This window comes from Sardina pilchardus, chromosome 8 (genome assembly GCF_963854185.1).
Source record: "Sardina pilchardus chromosome 8, fSarPil1.1, whole genome shotgun sequence".
In the NCBI taxonomy this organism is placed as follows: Eukaryota; Metazoa; Chordata; class Actinopteri; order Clupeiformes; family Clupeidae; genus Sardina; species Sardina pilchardus.
In genome coordinates, this window is record NC_085001.1 from 31,472,843 (window position 1) to 31,490,120 (window position 17,278).

A 17,278-nucleotide genomic window follows, 5' to 3' on the forward strand; every position below is an offset into this window, starting at 1 on the left:
GTAGCGAGAGCGCAAACAGCATGTTTTATCTTAACCAACAGCTCTCAATAAGATAATTTCTTTCCATTTCGATCGCCATACGTCTTCCTTAATATAACTAATTACGAATTATTATTTTACCTAAAAGACAAACATTTTAAAACACCAGCATTTTCCATTAGATGGCAGTAATGCTTTATGCATTTTACTGAAATGGTGGAAAGAGAATAGTAACTCCGTGTATGACTTTTGTTAGACATCAATTTAATGGTTAAGGTTTTAGAACCATAACCACAACAAGCCAATGATGCGGTGGTCATGTTTGGATGAGCGTTTTAAAAAAGATCACTTTTACTTAATGTGACTGCTTGTTCCAGAAATAATTACAATGGAGGTTTTGCAGGACGGGGATGAGCATGCACTGAAGGATAAACGAGGGGGGCGTTTGGACATGAGTCACGGCTTCTTACACCATATCAGACGAAATCAGAAAGCAAGGTAAAGTTGATCGACTCGGGTCTGTGAAAGTGAACCCATGGAAGTGTTTTTGAAGTCTCTTGTTTAAGTTCTAAATTCCCTTTATGTAAGACACGACATTAAAATCTTAAATTCCCAGTTCCCTATGGTCTCAGTTGTACTTTCTCAGCTAGAGGTTCAGTCACGCATGCGCAAACGACTCTTGTATGAGTGTTGACGCAGGGGCCTTGGTGGCTGAAGATTGTCGTCTTCAGATCAAGTGCTTCACTCTTGCGGACGAATACATTATTAAAGTGTCAATAATCTACATACCACCTTCTTACCCATACAACAACTCAAGTCCAGGGGGGGCACTTTGGAAGTCAATGATGGATTGAAGTCTGAATGATGGGTGGGTTTCCCCTTAGTAGGCCCATCATGACATGTGTTCATATGTGTGTTTTGTAGGGATGATTATGATAAAGAGGTGAAACAGGCCAAAGAGAAGCAAAAGCGTAGGCATACTACCACCCCCTGTCGACCTCGACGACCCGATCTGCAAGTATATCATCCACGCCACCGGAGTAAGCCATCTGATATGAATGTGCATGTGATACTCACAGGCCTGTGCACGTCATTTTGCTGATGTGTGCCATATCACACACATGTCTAAGTTATGTGCGTGTGTGTGTCGTGTGTCTGAGCAGACGGCCTGGGGCCCCATGAGGCAGCAGATGATTGGCAGGAGAATGAGAGTGGTGACAGCAGCACTGAACAGGAGGGAAACTCAGCCTCTCCGCTCTTCTGGCTGGACTACCAGGCCGACAGCGGACACATTACTTCCTTCATCGTCTGCAAGGTCTGTTGGTGCGCCGATTTTTCTGTGTGAACAAAATTGGGTATACCCACCCTCCCAGTTAAACAGGTGTTTGCAGCAATAAAGTTCAAATGTCAAAGTTTATTGTCATGAATATAGAACACTGCTCTACTGTAACATACACATTTGAAGTAGCCATACCCTAAACCGAGGCTAAAGCTGAGAGATTACAGTTATGATTATGATTATGTTATATAAGCGATATCAATTCAAGCAAACCTAATGATAATAAACAAGAAATATTTGAGAATAGTAAATAAACAATAAAGTCATTCAATCATATAATAACAGTACTATGGCATGTTAAGCAATATTAAAACAACGTCAGTTTAATTAATGGCCTAATGAAAACAAAACAACACTATACAATACAAACCATAATCATAAGAAGCGTTTAATGAACAAAGTGCATATTGAACAAATATGCCTTAAGATGCCTCTTAAAAGATCCAAAACTATTGTTGGAACGGAGAGTACTGGGCAAGTCTCAGATTAATAGAATGTGTGAAGGTGAAGGGAAAACAACTGTTAGTCTCTGATTAATGAATTTGTTTGTTTGTTTACCAGGAGGATGACCCCGAGAGTGTGGTGATGCGGGTGGCAGAGGAGAACATTCTAGACTCGGCCATGAGAACCGTGCTGCTGGCACGCATCCGCAAGGAGATGGACAAACGGCGTAACAAGCGCTGAGCAAGCAGTCGTAATCAGAGAAGGGACAGGCCGCAAGAACAGCACAACCGGCGGATGAGAGAGAGAGAGAGACAGAGAGTGAAGTGATATTAGAGGAAGGGTTGTGGAACCGATGGTGAGGAGTGGGCGAGCGTGGACAGAGACGGAAGGTGAAGAGGTGCAGAGGACTGCACAGCGCTCAGGAAGAGGAGCAGCGAGGGCAGAATTACAGCAGCCGGTCAGCTCGTGGAGCTGCTCTCACAGGACGATGAATGATGAGACAGGCGGACTGCTCGCCTCAGAGTTCAGAGGTCGTAACCTTTCAAGTGCAATCATGGTGGTTTCCTGAAACACAAACCACCATGGACGCTTTCATCTTTCTCATATCTTTCTCACTCATACTCAGACTCAGACTCAGACACAGACACAGACACACCCCAACTCCTACACAAACATGATCTGGTAATGTTTAGCAGTGTCAGGAATCTGTTGGAAGGTTATGAATTAGTATTGCTGGATCTGGCTATGGCTGCAAGAGTTGTGCATGTGTTTTCTTTGTTTGTTTTGTAAAGGTGCCTGTGGTAGCATCATTTTGTGTTTTAGTTGGAGTGACGATGCACTGATGGAACAGCAGATACAGAACACTGGGTCAACATACAATAAGCATAAGAAGATGTGCAGTTGTGGAATTAATGCGTCTATTAGAAAAATTTGCTGTGTGTGTGCGTACTGTATGTCACAACACAAACACCTCACATTGCTTGCTGCATTCTCACTCCAGTCAGACATTGATTGCTGTTTACTATTTTTTCCTGTAAATGTTATGACCTCCATCAAAGAGGTTATGTTTTTGGTTAGGTTTGTTGTTTTGTCTGTCTGTCCACAGGATTACACAAAAAACCGTATGACTGATTTTCATGAATTTCCGTGGAGCGTGGGCCGAGGAAGAACCGGTTACGCTTTTGGAACTGATCCAGGTCAAACCCTAGATCCAGGAATGATTTTTTTCTACTTTCTTTGGCAAGAAGGGGCACATTGGCCTTGGCAGAGGTCTGTGTTCTGTTTAATGTGTATGTTGAAATATCAGTGTGTGTGTGTGCGTGTCATTAAAGGGATGTGTGATACAGAAGTCTCACATTTTCCTGAAGCATTTATTTAATAGACATTTTTATCTAAAGCCACATGCACTTCTTGAAAGACAGACATACATGTTGTATTGTACTCTGTGGAACTCAAACCCATCTTGGTGACGTTGGCACAGTCCTCTGGCTGGAGCAGGGGTTTGAAATGAATTTCCGTCCTATCCCGACTATCCTTGCTCCAGGGGTGTGTTCTTAGAATGGCTGCTGATATTCTTTGGGTGTGAGTGCTACGTACTTATCATCTCAGATAGGTGTACACATACTGTAGATATGTGTATAGAAGGGTTCTATACACATCTATGGATCTACATGGCAGGAAAAGATGGAGTCATGCAGAGTAGAGAAGGGAAGGAGCAGGATAGAGACCCCTGTGCAAGAGGACATTCACATAGAAACATTATGTTGATGGACAGCTGAGAGGTGTAGCTTGACAGCATTTGAATTGCTCAACCAGCAGAGGGTGGCATATCTTCAGTAAAGACATCTAAATCTCTGATATGAATATGTGAGTGCAGCCAAATAGGTGTGTGTGTGTGTGTGTGTGTGTGTGTGTGTGTAGTAACAGGAGAGTAGGCACGGTGAAGCTTTTGCCTTCAGGCTCAGCCAATGAGGCTCCTGTCAGATTCTTGTAGCAGTACACAGTGTGCTATTCTCAGAGGCCAGGCTAGCTGTGTGTGTGTGTGTATGTGTGTGTGTGTGTGTGTTAGTGTGCGGGGGGGCCATGAATGGTCTCTTTCTCATGCTCCTGTGGCTTCAGTGTGTTGTGATTGGCCACTGGGGAACCTAAATGTAGCATGTAGCAACAGCTCTTCCTCTCTCTCCCTCTCTCTCTCTCTCACTCTCACACACACACACACACACACACACTCATGCATGTCCACAATTCCCCATGCACGCACAGAGGCGCATATGGGATTATGTAACAGTTCCACAGGGGTGTGTCACTCAGACACATCATTGCGTCTATAGCTCACACACACAGTAACATACAGACAGGCCATGGCAGGTTAGGGTCATTCTTTCTCTCTCACTCTCTCTCACGCGTGGTCCGTATAGTTGCTGTTGCCAGCAAAGGCTAAACTGAAAGATCACACATCTGTTCCTCTGGATCAAATCCCTCATTTCCTGTCGCAAGCATATTGACTGCCCATAGACCCGTAGATGGGAAAGCACACATGCACACAACCAATCTGAACTGTTTCATGTCAGTGCCAGAATAAAGTCCTCAGAGCTCTTTATTATCTATTTGTTATTTGATATTACCAGTAAATCCTTCGAAATAAAAAATCTCAAGTAGGCCTTAAATTGATCAGTATTGCACCACACAGTTAGCCTGGAAATCCAGACCCAAATATAGACAGATTTAGGGTCTAGCTATGAGTAATGAAAATGGCCCAACTCGAGGAGCAGCACCAGGCATGCATTTGCAAATTCACTGCATGCAATTGGATAACACTATGACTAATGTTTACTGACTGATTCCGGATTTAGACGTAGCAGCGCTGTTGTCGTTTGTCTATAGCTCGCCTCTGGCCCGCCTAAATCAGATACACCGATGTGATTGGTGCAGCTCGGCTCCAGCGGCATGGGTAATGAGCATTATTACTGATTGCTAGAGTGACTCGCTGAGCAAACTCAAATTGTGCTCTCACAAGAACTCTGGATTTCCAGGATACCTCTTTGTACCACAGTAAAAAGTTCTCAAAGGTATGACCAAATCTGTGTAAAGAACAAATATGAATGTACACTACCCATCCTTCAATTCAGAAACAGAATTACATTAAAGAGAAATGGCATATCAAAATAGGATTTGTCGGAAGCACCTGATTTGAGTTCACCCCGAGGAAAAGGTAATGTTCTTGAAGTTGTTCCACGAAGTTCAGAATTAATCTTGGGTTCCTGGTAGTTCCTGCTGACTTGTGGAAAGATGATACCAGCTGCTGGAAAGTGATGTGATGGTTGAAAGATATCAGGTGTGTTAACTTATAGCTTTGTAAATATTTCTGTGCCTGTAGTGCAGTCTCCAGGCCCAGTGATTACCACGATGAACTGAGAAAGCACCAGGAAACAGATGGTTAGAAGTACAATCGTCCCATACATACACTGAAACTCATACCTATAGTTTATGAAAACATACACATACACATCCAAAAGGGGTATCTTTCTGGATTGCATCACTCAGAAACCCTACTCCTGTGCCCGGTCCACCTAACTGTACTCAGCCCAACTGAGAATGTGCCACACCCTGACCTTCAGGATCAGCCTCCATCGCCGGACACATGTGGGCTCCTGGAGGTCTGGACACGGACTTCCATCACATGCTCATGAGATACATGACCTCAAGCACTCATAAGGTTGATGAGTGGATCTGTGTGCTGGACATGGTCATCTGGTGCACAACATTTCTGGTGCACAAAAGTCATAGCCCCTATGCCTAAGGGGAGAAGAGAGAACATTTCAATTGCACAGGAAAAACTTTCAGAAACTTATTTTTTGTTTTGTTATGCCCATGTCCCTTTACACTCTGTATGATACAGAAATGGGCTTTGCATGCAGATATTGCATAAATAAAAGGTTGAGGTAATGAATTACTGATTCCTTGACACTGTGTGTGTGTGTGTGTGTGTGTGTGTGTGTGTGTGTGTGTGTGTGTGTGTGTGTGTGTGTGTGTGTGTGTGTGTGTGTGTACGTGTGTATGTGCAAGCGCGTGGGCGTGCACATGAATTTATTTCGACTCATGGGGACATGTTGATATACAGTAGCTCATGTATCAGAGTGGCCGTGGTGCTGAGGTCAGATTTCACTGTCATCACATTGACCATTGCCGCTGACACATCCCACATTTTGCACTCAAATGTATGCAATACTGCCTGTTCTCAAGTTTGAAGCAGTAAGCCTTTACTTAGCTTGAACTAGACTATTGTGATGTGCCCTGCATGAACTGTTTGGTTTAATTAATGCCAGTTGCAGCAGTCAACATGTTCTACATCTATGAAGTGAAAGTGTTGCCTTGCTCAGTGATTGTTAAGCTATTTTTAATTAACTCTGCGAGTAAGTTTTGTGTATATATGTGTAACCGTGTGAGTGTGTATACAAACATTTTGCATGCCTGTCCTGTGCTTGGCATTTTGAACCCCACTCGCTGGCTATTCCTGGCCAGTTAGAGTACTGTACTAGAGTGTAAGGTAACCCTGGCACAGACACACTCAGGGCCCGATCATGAAGTACACCCCACTCAATAATACTGTAGTGACCACATAGGAGAAAATGTGCACGCTCAGGGTTTCTTTAAGGTTGCTCGTGCTACTTTCTAAGTGGTAAATGTGTGTGCTTGGAAATGTTATGTCTATGTCCATGTGACTGCTTTTAGTGTGAGTGTGTGTGTGTGTGTGTGTGTGTGTGTGTGCAACGTTTAGTCTGCGGAGTGTGTGTGCAGGTCAGGGAGGCTGTCTGTATTGCTCTGGGGCGTGGGAGACGCCCCTGCTTCTCTCTCACACACACACTCAAGGCCCTCTCTCTTGCACAAGACAACCTGACCATTTGTTCAACCTTGACCATATTAGTTATCAACCGACCTTTGATACTGCTGACACCAGTCTGTGACCAGAGGATGTGTGTGCGCACACTACACATCATTTAAAGATCAAGAAGGATTGCCCTGGAGTCAGAAATCAAGACAGAAAAACGGTGTGATTTACATGTTTGCATTTTTCCCCCTTAAAGCATACACAGAGTTTTTTGTACCTTAAAATAATGTTTCCAAGATCATTTCAGAGGTTCATCAACTCGTAACAGGGTGAACGGCACTTTGCGGCCCTCTATCGGCTATAACCCCAAGTAAGTTTACCAGATCAGGTAGCGGATCTGTTCAATGGAATGAGACAAGAAACTACAAATTTGACATCTCAATACATCATACTTTTATAAAATCATGCAACATACTCTACCTTGTCTGTGGACATTGTTATGTGTTGGATAAACAAAGGACAGAGGAACAGTGCTTTAGTGTTGCTTTAAAGGAAAACCATTTTTCAACATTTCTGTTTTTCAAAGTCACTGAGTAAAAATGAAACCTGAAAACAATCAGTGCTATATGCTAGCTTGAGTTGCTCCAGCCAACAGCTCCACTCTCAGGGGCATGATTTTAAAGAGTGTAGCATTGTAGCTGCCTTGCTGCTCTAGAGCTGCTCCTTCTGCACTATTAGCCACACCGTCTATCAAAATAAAGTACCACGTTTTTGTATTTTGAAAGTACTAAAAAATACTAATGGAGCATGATGTCACTTTGCAAACCTTTCAAATTTGTCTATTTAATCTATCAGTGCTCTGACTGTGTTGAGTAAGTGGACAGCTGCTTTTCTCTGCCTAAACATGCCATAAACTGTAAATGGTCAACAGATCAACTATGCTGACCTGCCTGTGACATCTCATAGCCTCAGTACTGTATCAGAGATGCACTGAAAGTCACAACTGAAATTGTCAAGCGGGTTGAAATTGACGAGTCTCTGACTCTGCCATCGTCAGTGCATGCCCTGATTGAGCAATGTTGCCAATTGGATGACTAAAGTTCCCAAAGATGACCTACAAGTTCCTCATCTTTCACTCATCTTCCTTAATCTCATAATTGACAACAAGTCAGCCACCTGCCACTAGGCATTATGAAATCTCTCTCTTCAGCTCAGCCATGGAGAAATTCTTGGAGTTGAAATTGTCTTGTAGACTTTATCTCCAACTCCATTACGTAACACCAGAGAGGAGATTTAAATGCAGATTTAGAGATGCAGTATCAAAACATGGTTCTTCAGTGATTATTAAGACACGTACGCTACAAACAAAAGTATTGGAACACCTGCCGTTGCACTCACACATCTGTAATAACATCTCTACATAGGCATCATCTGGGAAGGCTCTTCACAAGATTTTGGAGGGTCTGTGGGAATTGTTGCCCTTTCGTCCAGAAAAGCATTTATGAGATCAAGCACTTGTGTTGGAGGGGAAAACCTGGCATGCAATGTGGCAATGCTGTTCCTGTTCATTCCAAAGGTGTTGGATGGGGTACAGCAGTGTTCGTCAAGCTGAGGAGCTGTAGCCGTGAGACAGGGTGAGGTGTGCCATGGGGTCCTGAGGATCCCAACTCATGTTTGTACATGCTCATGGAAAAAGGCTAGAGGGACATTTTTCAGCAACAGTTTCTTAATTAAAAACATTTTAGGTAGGCAGACCTACAGTAGTCAATCTGGTCTTTAGTAAGTAGTCTTGAGTTTTGGTGTGCCTTAAACCCACAAAGGTAGAGAATCCTATTCATTGCGAGCCCGTCAAGTTCTTCGACTTACTTCACAGTTCTTCCAAAGTCACTATGGACCTTACTTTGTGCACTGTGGACAGTCATGCTGGTGGATGATGTAATTTTAGTGAAGGGAAACGTTAATGCTTCAGTATAGACCTACTAAGACATTTTTGACACTACTGTTGTACAACTTAAATGCTTTTCTGAATACGAAAAATGGCAGACACAAAAATATTGTGAAATCCTATAATACCAAGAGCTGTTAAAGCTGCAAATGGAGGGATCAACTCCATATCAATAATATGGGTCAAATTTAGATTGGGATCTCATATTAGCTCACATGGGTCTAAGGCGTCCCAATACTTGCGTCTGGCTTGTGTCTTGTGTCTGGCCTAGTTGATCTCCCAGCACAAGTCTCAAAGTAGAAACATTCACAGATGCCATATTCTGAGTCAATACATTATGCCAAAACCCCAAAGAACTAGTCTTAATCCACATAGGGCAACCTGACTGAATGACTCCAGTCTCTTAGGCTTCCGGGTCTCGGGTGACCCAAATCCCGTCCCCACCTCCCACTTTCCCATGCCTTGTTTGGCAGCTTATCATAGACCATAGTAATGAAACCATATGAAAGCTCGAGAATATGGACATGTAAAGATTTCCATGAATAAACTTTGTGTAACATATATTATGTTTATCCCAATATAACGTCTACAAACTTACATTTTACCCTTTATCTGGTCACAAACTCATTTTAAATAGGCTGTGTGCAATGTTGATGATGAACTTTGTTTTCTGGCATCATTTTTGTTTCAAAAAGCAGCCGTGAGCGAGCGTCTTAACCTCAGGTCTCGATTATCCACTTGTGATTGATCAACTGTCAAAAACAACAAACTCTTTCAACTAGAACTTGAACACTTCTCAACTTTAAAAACAGCTATGAGCTGCAGAAAGAAGCCCCTGATTTAAAGAACTTTTTTGAAAACACATTGTTGTATTAAAATCTGTAACGGATAGTGGCAGCTGCGAAAAATGTCTTGTCTGGACGCACTGTTCAACCAGTGGTTCCCAACCTGGGGTCCCGCGGGACCCCACAGGGACTGCCAGAGATTGCAGGGGGTTCACACAATGTTGCCTGGGCTGAGGCACCAAAATTATATCTGTGCACATTAAATGTATAAAATCCCAAAAACTCACCAAGTTGGATAACCAAAACTCGGTATGATCCAAATCAAAACAAAGTTTTGTTCCACATTTACATACATGTAGCTATTTATTACCTCAGACCTCTGAACTTGTGTAAGCAACCTTCAGGTTGGGCTAGGCTTGGAATTGGAAATTCATCCGCGGATCCCGATTGTTGAATAAAACAATGTCTTGTGTGTGTGTACGGGTAGGGGGCCCTAGCTTGAAGACACAGGCCACAAGGAAAAATAGTTGGAAAACACGGTGTTAAACGACCACCAGGACCGCTCTCTACAGAGGGTGAATTTACAGATTCACCTGTTCCTGCACCAGCTGTTTGACCATTTGTCTGGTAGCCTATCCTGATTGATAGCACCAGCTTGTTGAGCTGGTAACAAGTCTGCGAGTATTTGAGACGGTCAGTAATTTTGTCACTTGCCAGCTTGCCCTGGATTTAACTGTATACAGTATCTAATATCAAGGGTGACTGAACTATTATCAGTTACAGGGGTCATGTTCAACACTTGTGTTGCTGTTCAGCTACTGATTGTTGTGGTTAACTACATCAAGGAAGAAACTTTCTGGAATTTGTGCATTACAAGCTTATTTTAACATCACAAACTACCAATAAAGAACAAAACCTGACACAGGATCATTGTAGATCTCTTTAATGGCAAAAAGAGAGTTTAAAAATGGAAAAGGAATACAAGTTCCTCCACGTCCATTCATCCATCCATGCAAAAGTGGAGACCAGGGAGGCTTGTAAACGAGGCTGGTTTCTCTGTACAACACCAGCCAGACTTTGCCTCTCCTTGCCACTAGTGCTGGAGGAAGCGGAGCAGAGTTATGACAGGGGACCTGCCCAGCAGCCTGTGGGCATGGAGGGGAGCCATGAGCTTTTCTGTACCACACTCTGGGCCCTCACATGCCCACCGAGACACAATCATTCAACCATTCACCACCATCCTCATGGGTGTGTGTATTTCTATGGGGGGTATGAAAAATAGGTTTAATCTCAGTGTTAATAAATATGATGGATTAAAAAGCTTAAACTAGAGAAACTTCAGGTTGATCCCTCCATATTATGTGCACACATATGGAGTACAAATTGTTATTTTCACTTAGATGAGTGACAGTAACTCAGGAGTTAACAGTCATATTGTTTGGTCTGTCTGGAGTGTGTGAGAGAGACCGTGTTTGGTCTGACTGAGAATGTGGGACCTAGAGTTGACACTAACACAAAATGTGGCTCTATGACAGAAGATCTCCACAAAATATACTGAATATGACATGGACACCTTAGAGTAGGCACTTAAAACAAATAAAAAGTAATAAAAAATTAAAATCCTAAAAACAAAATCTTGATACTTGAGCACCAAAAGCTGTTGACTGTAAAACAAGAGCTACAGGAAGGCTTGCATCTCAACAGTTAAACAGGTCACTCCTGGCACTAAGACATAGTGGAAAGGACCTCTGTTACATAGAGAATGTAAATAAGAGAGTGAGTGTGTGTGTGTGTGTGTGTGTTTGCCCATGTGTGCGTCACACCCTTGAGGCCTGTGGCTTCTCTGTAGTTACACCAGCAGGCATACAAGGATGCTGTGTGTGTGTGTGATGGGTGCATTTTAGTATTGGAGCTTCTTAGGCTGCTCCCATGTGAAGGACTCCCGTCCAAAGTGTCCATATACTGCTGTGCGCTGGTAGATGGGCCTCCTCAACTCCAGATCCCTGGAACACATCAGCACAAACATATTGGTATGGCTCTAGTCAAGCAGGAGCAACTTCGGTCTTCCACACCAGGTTCATGAAATAAGCACGCAGTCTCTTGAGGCAAAAGGGACTCGAATCAATCTAGTGGTACATATGTGTATACCGGTTTGAGGACCTACCTGACAATAACTCCAGGTCGGAGGTCAAAGTTCTTCTTAACAATATCAAGCAGTTCCCTCTCGGTCTTCTGGGAGGTGCCATAATGGAAGATGGAGATGGAGAGTGGGTGGGCCACTCCAATGGCATAAGCCACCTGAAGACAGAGAAATACATCAACATGAACAATGACCAATATGGACTTCATTAGCCCTTCCTCAATAAATGAAGAATAGAGAATGATCTCTCATCTCAGAGCAAGAATCAGAGGTAACAGAGATCAGAGTAGGGTAGAACCCATGAATGTGCGATTGTGCCATATAATGTGATGTATGTGGATGCACTGGAGTGTGCATACCTGCACCAGCACGCGTCTGCAAAGTCCAGCTTTGACGAGGCTCTTGGCGACCCAGCGGGCTGCATAGGCGGCGCTGCGGTCCACTTTGGTGTAGTCCTTCCCTGAGAAGGCACCACCTCCATGTGCCCCCCAGCCCCCGTAAGTGTCCACGATGATCTTACGGCCCGTCAGCCCTGCATCACCCTAACCCAAACACACACAGAGGCCACAGGTTAACAGCTGTAGTAGCCAGAGCACTCGGTAAAGTCTTTAAATGGGACAGTCCGGCCCGCCCCATTTGCACACATCCAGGTGAACACACCTGGGGACCCCCAATAACGAAGCGGCCGCTGGGCTGCAGGTGGTAAATGGTGTCGTCGTCGAGATACATGCAGGGCACCACAGCCTTGATGACCTTCTCCTTCAGTGCGTCACGCATCTCGTCCACACAGATGTCGTCGTCGTGCTGCGCAGAGACCACAATGGTGTGGACGCGCACTGGCAACATCGCCCCGCGGTCCTGTCGGTACTGGACAGTCACCTGAGAGGGACAAAAAGCCAGAGAACAAAAACTTAAAGCACCGTTACATTGAGGATAATGTGCCATTTCATGGGATTTAATTTTACATTATATTTGATCAGCAGTGTAATGGCACAACTGGTTCAAGGCATCAGCGTACCTGAGTCTTGGTGTCAGGTCTCAACCAGGGCAGAGTTCCATTGCGCCGCAATTCAGACATCTTGGCATTGAGTTTGTGGGCGAGGACAATGGTGAGTGGCATACACTCCTCAGTCTCATCTGAGGCATAGCCAAACATCAGGCCCTGACAAACCAATACAAACAATACTTCAGTACATATCACTTGCTTCTTACATGCTTATAAATGCTGAAATGCTTCATAGAACCACACCACACACACACACACACACACACACACACACACCTGGTCTCCTGCTCCTACATCCACCTCGTTGCGGTCCAGGTGAACGCCCTGTGCGATGTCTGGGGACTGCTGCTCCAGAGCCACCAGGACATTACAGGTCTTGTAATCAAAGCCTAGAACAGACAGACACAATTGACACCATGTCCAGTATGCATTCAAGTATCATAGTGCAATTATATTATACAAGAATTGTATTATGCAAGTCATTGTGAAGTTATAAAAAAAAAATTAAAAAAAAGATACAACACACTAACATTACAGCATCATACAGTGAAAGCCCACAACAGACACACCTAACCAACCAACACCTAACCACTGACCTTTCGTGGAGTCATCGTAGCCGATGTGCTTGATTGTATCCCTGACAATCTTCTGGTAATCAACGTTAGCGTGTGATGTCACCTCTCCAGCCAGAAGAATCATGCCAGTCTTTGCAACAGTCTCTGTGTAACGAGAAGGGGGACACCTTCAACAACTACATTCCAAGAAGTGCAGACACCACACAAAGTCTCTTTAATAAACACCCTTCAAAAGTTTGTGTTTGTGCATTTCGGGTACAACTGAGTACACATGGTCATCAGGGTATGTGTCGGTGCAGTGTATATGAATGCATTTCCATCTTGTGTTCACAAAGAGGACAAACAGAGTGTATGAGAGAAACTGGGGTGTACAACATATTGTGGCCATCACTCAGGACCCAATAAGCAGGGGGCAGCAGGCTGAGCCGACTACTGCTATGCTGATGCAGTCTCTTCCAGAAGTTGCATCAGACAGGAAAAGACGGTAGGAGTTTGCCAACGTACCACAGGCCACTTTGGCATCAGGGTCCTGCTTGAGGTGGGCATCCAAGACTGCATCACTGATCTGGTCGCAGATCTTATCTGAAATAAAAGAGGGGGTGACTATATTGCATGACCTCCCCATCACACACAAACTGCTGAACACACATAAGCAATTCAGAGATCAGCCAACCAAAGCCTTCATCCAGTAATAGTGGTCGACTTTATGAGGCATGGTTGTTTTTTGTAATAGTTATGCTTCCGATGTGGTTATGTGAGTAGACCTTCAATAATAAGGTTTTTAACTACGCGATCTCCTAAGACAACAAAGTGTTAGAATGTAAACACCATGTCATTTGACAACGTGGTTTAGCCCGGGTGCGCTGGAACCAGCAAGGACTGCGCAAAAACTTAAAATCCACAGAAGGCACCAGCACAGATACATCAAAAGCCGTGTACACCCGTTATTTAGCCACTGCACCAAAGACACGGAATAACACTAGCTGTTAACAGGCCAGAGTTCATAACAGATATAGGCAATAATTACGTGTTTATGTTATTGTTTGGTTTCCGCAGAGTCATCAATCAATGTTGGTAAGAAATGCTAATCTTCTCTATCTGGCTAGCTGGGCCTTGTGAGGGGAGCCAGTAGCTGCTACGTAAATGCGCGGACTGCCGCCAACCTGCCGTCGGCAGCACCACCACCACACAGCCTGCCCTAGAGTTAACTCTGTAACTCGCAAGGTTGAACCACAACGAAACACGTTGTTTGACTGTACACATTAAGCAGTCAAAAAATAGTCGGAGACATTAGAACAGACATATTCTCTGATAAGTGTAAATGTCTTAAGTCGCGTGAGAAGTTAACTGACGTTTGTGCTATCCCGTTTATCAGCCACGGGTTCCCAGCAAAACTAGCTGCTACCATCAGTCTAACGCGTAAGTGCCGATAACATGCTAGTGCATGTCAGAATGAGATTAATTTACCCTCTGTTTACCCAACACTATAACTGTTTTTTAATTACCCTGAAATAGATGCTAACGTTCTAGCAATCTTTCCACCACAGATACCTTACCTGGATGTCCCTCTCCTACGGATTCTGATGTGAAGAGGAAGTAGTCTTCATCGATAAGTGCGTTGTGAAAACCGTTCATCATCTTTACGGCTAATGGCTTTAATGACAATCACTGAAACCAAAGTGTCCTTGTTAGTGAGTTTGTTGCTCCACGAGGCTGCTGCGTTACCTCAGGACCGCATGCTAAAAGCGCGTGGCCAAACCGGTATTTATCCTCCTCCTACAGACGTCATCAGCGCGGTCTTTCTTCCATGTCCTCTTGCATCACCGGGCGAAACCAAACCAACCCCCCTGAGGTAGGCCTACCCGTGAATGGTTTATTCCATCATACACGCTTACGTGGGTTATTAAATAATTCTCTGACCATGCATGACTTGCGCTCAAATAGTTTCATTGCTTAGCTTAGATGCTTTTCCCAAATCACCGATTGATATGAACTCTTTCCCCAAACATATATTTTCAATATGATTTAAGAGTTTCGTGGTGCTGTTTGGCCTATTATTGTAGGTTATGACATGAACCAGGCTAGCCTTACTGTGTGTGTGTGTGTGTGTGTGTGTGTGTGTGTGTGTGTGTGTGTGTGTCACCCAGCATGTATCCCATTACAATTTGTTTTCAAGGCAGTTATCATGGTGACTCTGCACGCCTGGAGGACACTTAGCATCAGCACTGCTTAATTACACCTACACAGTTACATTCACCAGATCTGTGGGTTTACCTACAATCCTCATTCAATTAAATCAGACAGAAATCTGGCTGGAGGCACACACACACACACACACACACACACACACACACACACTCACACTCCCCACCACAGAGAGAGACCCAGATGTGAGAGATGGAGACTTGGTCTTTAGACTGATAACTTAATAGCAATTTTCCACCATAAATCTGCATGGCTGTCTGTTTCATGTTGACATAGGCCTATGTTGACAAGAGGGAGAGCAGGCTACTCTTGTGTAACCGATAAGAGGTGTGACCCCAGGTGCTGTTCTTCTGGAGGTCTTATCTCCCAATATCCTGAGGGTGCTACTGTTCCAGTCCTGCTGCGCTGTGAGCTCTCTCAGGTGTGGGAGTTAGGGGATGCTTTTGTGGGAGTCAGTCATGCGTTGGTGTTTGGTTGTTGCTGATTTGTGTGAGGCCTCATCAGCAGATGTCTGTGAACAAGACATTCTATTTAGGCCATATAGAGATTGTACATTTGAACCTCAACCTCTCATTTCACATCTTTTTAATGACAATAAATTAATCTTAACCAGACATGTAAATCCAGGGGACTACCCTGGGAAAATAGTCACCATAGCCTGTGCAGGGGTGCCGCTAACAAATGAGAAGCCCAAGCACCCCTGAACCTGTGTTGTGTGTACGCCATGGGTAGTGTTAAGATTTACTCACTGCAAAGCATTCTATTTGCAGGCTACCACTACACATATTCACACAATGTTCTGTTATGATGGCAGGCACCTATAAAGGTTCCAGTGCGCAGACAAGATGCTGAAATCCCAGTGATGTGTTGATGACTCCATGTGTAAGACAGTGGTAATTCCCCTGCTGCTCGTCAACACTGCTGTGAAACCAGAGGTGGACAGCTGATTGTCCTCATTGATGATATCAGGTAAGATATCTGATCATTTTACTGATATTCATACACAGAGGGTGTGGCCTTATTAATATTATCTATTAGAGATTATTGAAGTGATGTGTTGGTGCAGATTGCAGACATCAGGAAATAAAGAATAGCGCCAGAAACCTTTGTACTTTCCTCTATCAGTCAGAGGCAGATCATTCTTGTGTGGTTTGAACTTTTGACCTTCATACAGTAAACACTCTTAGCCCTGTCTTGTTAGTGGGTCAGTGCAGCACAGCGCAGTAACGTTGCTTCTCGTTTGACACTGGTGTTTGCTGAGAATAGGAATTTACACTGCTGACCTAGAAAGTCTCTCAGAAGTATCTAGAGCTTATAGTCTAGAACCCTAGAAATATTTGAATTCTTCTCAGCTCGCTCATGGTGCTGCATCTGTGACCTAATTGTCTCACTCTTGACTTGGTAGCATGTGAAACCCTGAGGCCTATATATCTCTATAGTGTAGCTGGAAAATCGTTCGATTCTCGGCCACCACAGGTGTGCCCTTAGGATAGGCACTAAACCCTGCATTCATTAGGACTGGCCCTGCGATTAATTGGCATCTGTAAGTCACTTTAAATGAAGGTAAGGTGACATAAAGCTGAAGGTAGTGCTGCTCATGGTTCCTGGTGAGTTGGATATGTTAGCTGGACTTTCCCCTCATTGTGGACATGTGGATATTGATGGACACATGTTAGCTGGACTTTTCCACAGATCTGTAATAATAATTTGTTAGTTTGAGTATTAATGTTATGTTGAATCCTGTTGGGGCCATCATGTCCCCTGCCTCTATTAAAAAGGATGATCATGATGGGTTTTTTCCACAAGTTTTTTTTTTTAAATGAACAATTTGATTCATGGCATGCCCATACTTGCTCCCAAATTATAGTACATGTTGTGAGTTTGCTGTTTGTCTTCAACCAAATATGCTCCATCACTCCAGTTGGCATTTTCACTCATGCTTTCCCATGACTCACTTATTTAATCCTTTATCAGAAGCCTTGTTAAAACTGCGACATCACATCCGACCTTCACACACCCACACACACACACA

The 17,278-nt window shown here is 43.8% G+C and overlaps 2 protein-coding genes across 4 annotated transcripts; one reads left to right on the forward strand and one right to left on the reverse strand.

The window, feature by feature from the left end:
- The first annotated feature begins 263 nt into the window (after positions 1 to 263).
- c8h2orf68 (chromosome 8 C2orf68 homolog) lies at positions 264 to 3,110 on the forward strand. 2 transcript variants are annotated; one of them, XM_062544108.1, is made up of 4 exons: positions 264 to 477; positions 904 to 1,019; positions 1,140 to 1,294; positions 1,880 to 3,110. In XM_062544108.1, the coding sequence occupies exons 1-4, from the start codon at positions 368 to 370 to the stop codon at positions 2,000 to 2,002; spliced, it is 504 nt and encodes a 167-aa protein (XP_062400092.1). In that variant the 5' UTR covers positions 264 to 367; the 3' UTR covers positions 2,003 to 3,110. The 2 variants fall into 2 exon arrangements, with proteins under 2 accessions (XP_062400092.1, XP_062400093.1); XM_062544109.1 differs by having other exon boundaries at positions 1,143 to 1,294.
- Positions 3,111 to 10,247: 7,137 nt separating this feature from the next.
- On the reverse strand, positions 10,248 to 14,810 carry mat2ab (methionine adenosyltransferase 2Ab). 2 transcript variants are annotated; one of them, XM_062543612.1, is made up of 9 exons: positions 14,598 to 14,809; positions 13,546 to 13,623; positions 13,063 to 13,185; positions 12,743 to 12,855; positions 12,479 to 12,622; positions 12,121 to 12,339; positions 11,820 to 12,002; positions 11,485 to 11,618; positions 10,248 to 11,323 (listed from the first exon to the last, which is right to left on the reverse strand). In XM_062543612.1, exons 1-9 carry the CDS (start codon positions 14,677 to 14,679, stop codon positions 11,221 to 11,223), a joined length of 1,179 nt encoding a protein of 392 aa, XP_062399596.1. In that variant the 5' UTR covers positions 14,680 to 14,809; the 3' UTR covers positions 10,248 to 11,220. The 2 variants fall into 2 exon arrangements, with proteins under 2 accessions (XP_062399596.1, XP_062399597.1); XM_062543613.1 differs by lacking the exon at positions 10,248 to 11,323 and having other exon boundaries at positions 11,481 to 11,618; positions 14,598 to 14,810.
- Between the last annotated feature and the right edge of the window lie 2,468 nt (positions 14,811 to 17,278).

Bases quoted from the DNA above. Each gene is read 5' to 3' on its own strand.
- c8h2orf68 (XM_062544108.1), top strand. From the start codon at position 368: ATGGAGGTTTTGCAGGACGGGGATGAGCATGCACTGAAGGATAAACGA. The intron at 478-903 runs GTAAAGTTGATC...TGTGTTTTGTAG, and splicing joins AGACGAAATCAGAAAGCAAG to GGATGATTATGATAAAGAGG. The intron at 1,020-1,139 runs GTAAGCCATCTG...CGTGTGTCTGAG, and splicing joins ATATCATCCACGCCACCGGA to CAGACGGCCTGGGGCCCCAT.
- mat2ab (XM_062543612.1), bottom strand. From the start codon at position 14,679: ATGATGAACGGTTTTCACAACGCACTTATCGATGAAGACTACTTCCTC. The intron at 12,623-12,742 runs GTGTGTGTGTGT...TTGGTTTGTCAG, and splicing joins ATGTAGGAGCAGGAGACCAG to GGCCTGATGTTTGGCTATGC. The intron at 11,324-11,484 runs GTAGGTCCTCAA...GATGTGTTCCAG, and splicing joins CGACCTGGAGTTATTGTCAG to GGATCTGGAGTTGAGGAGGC.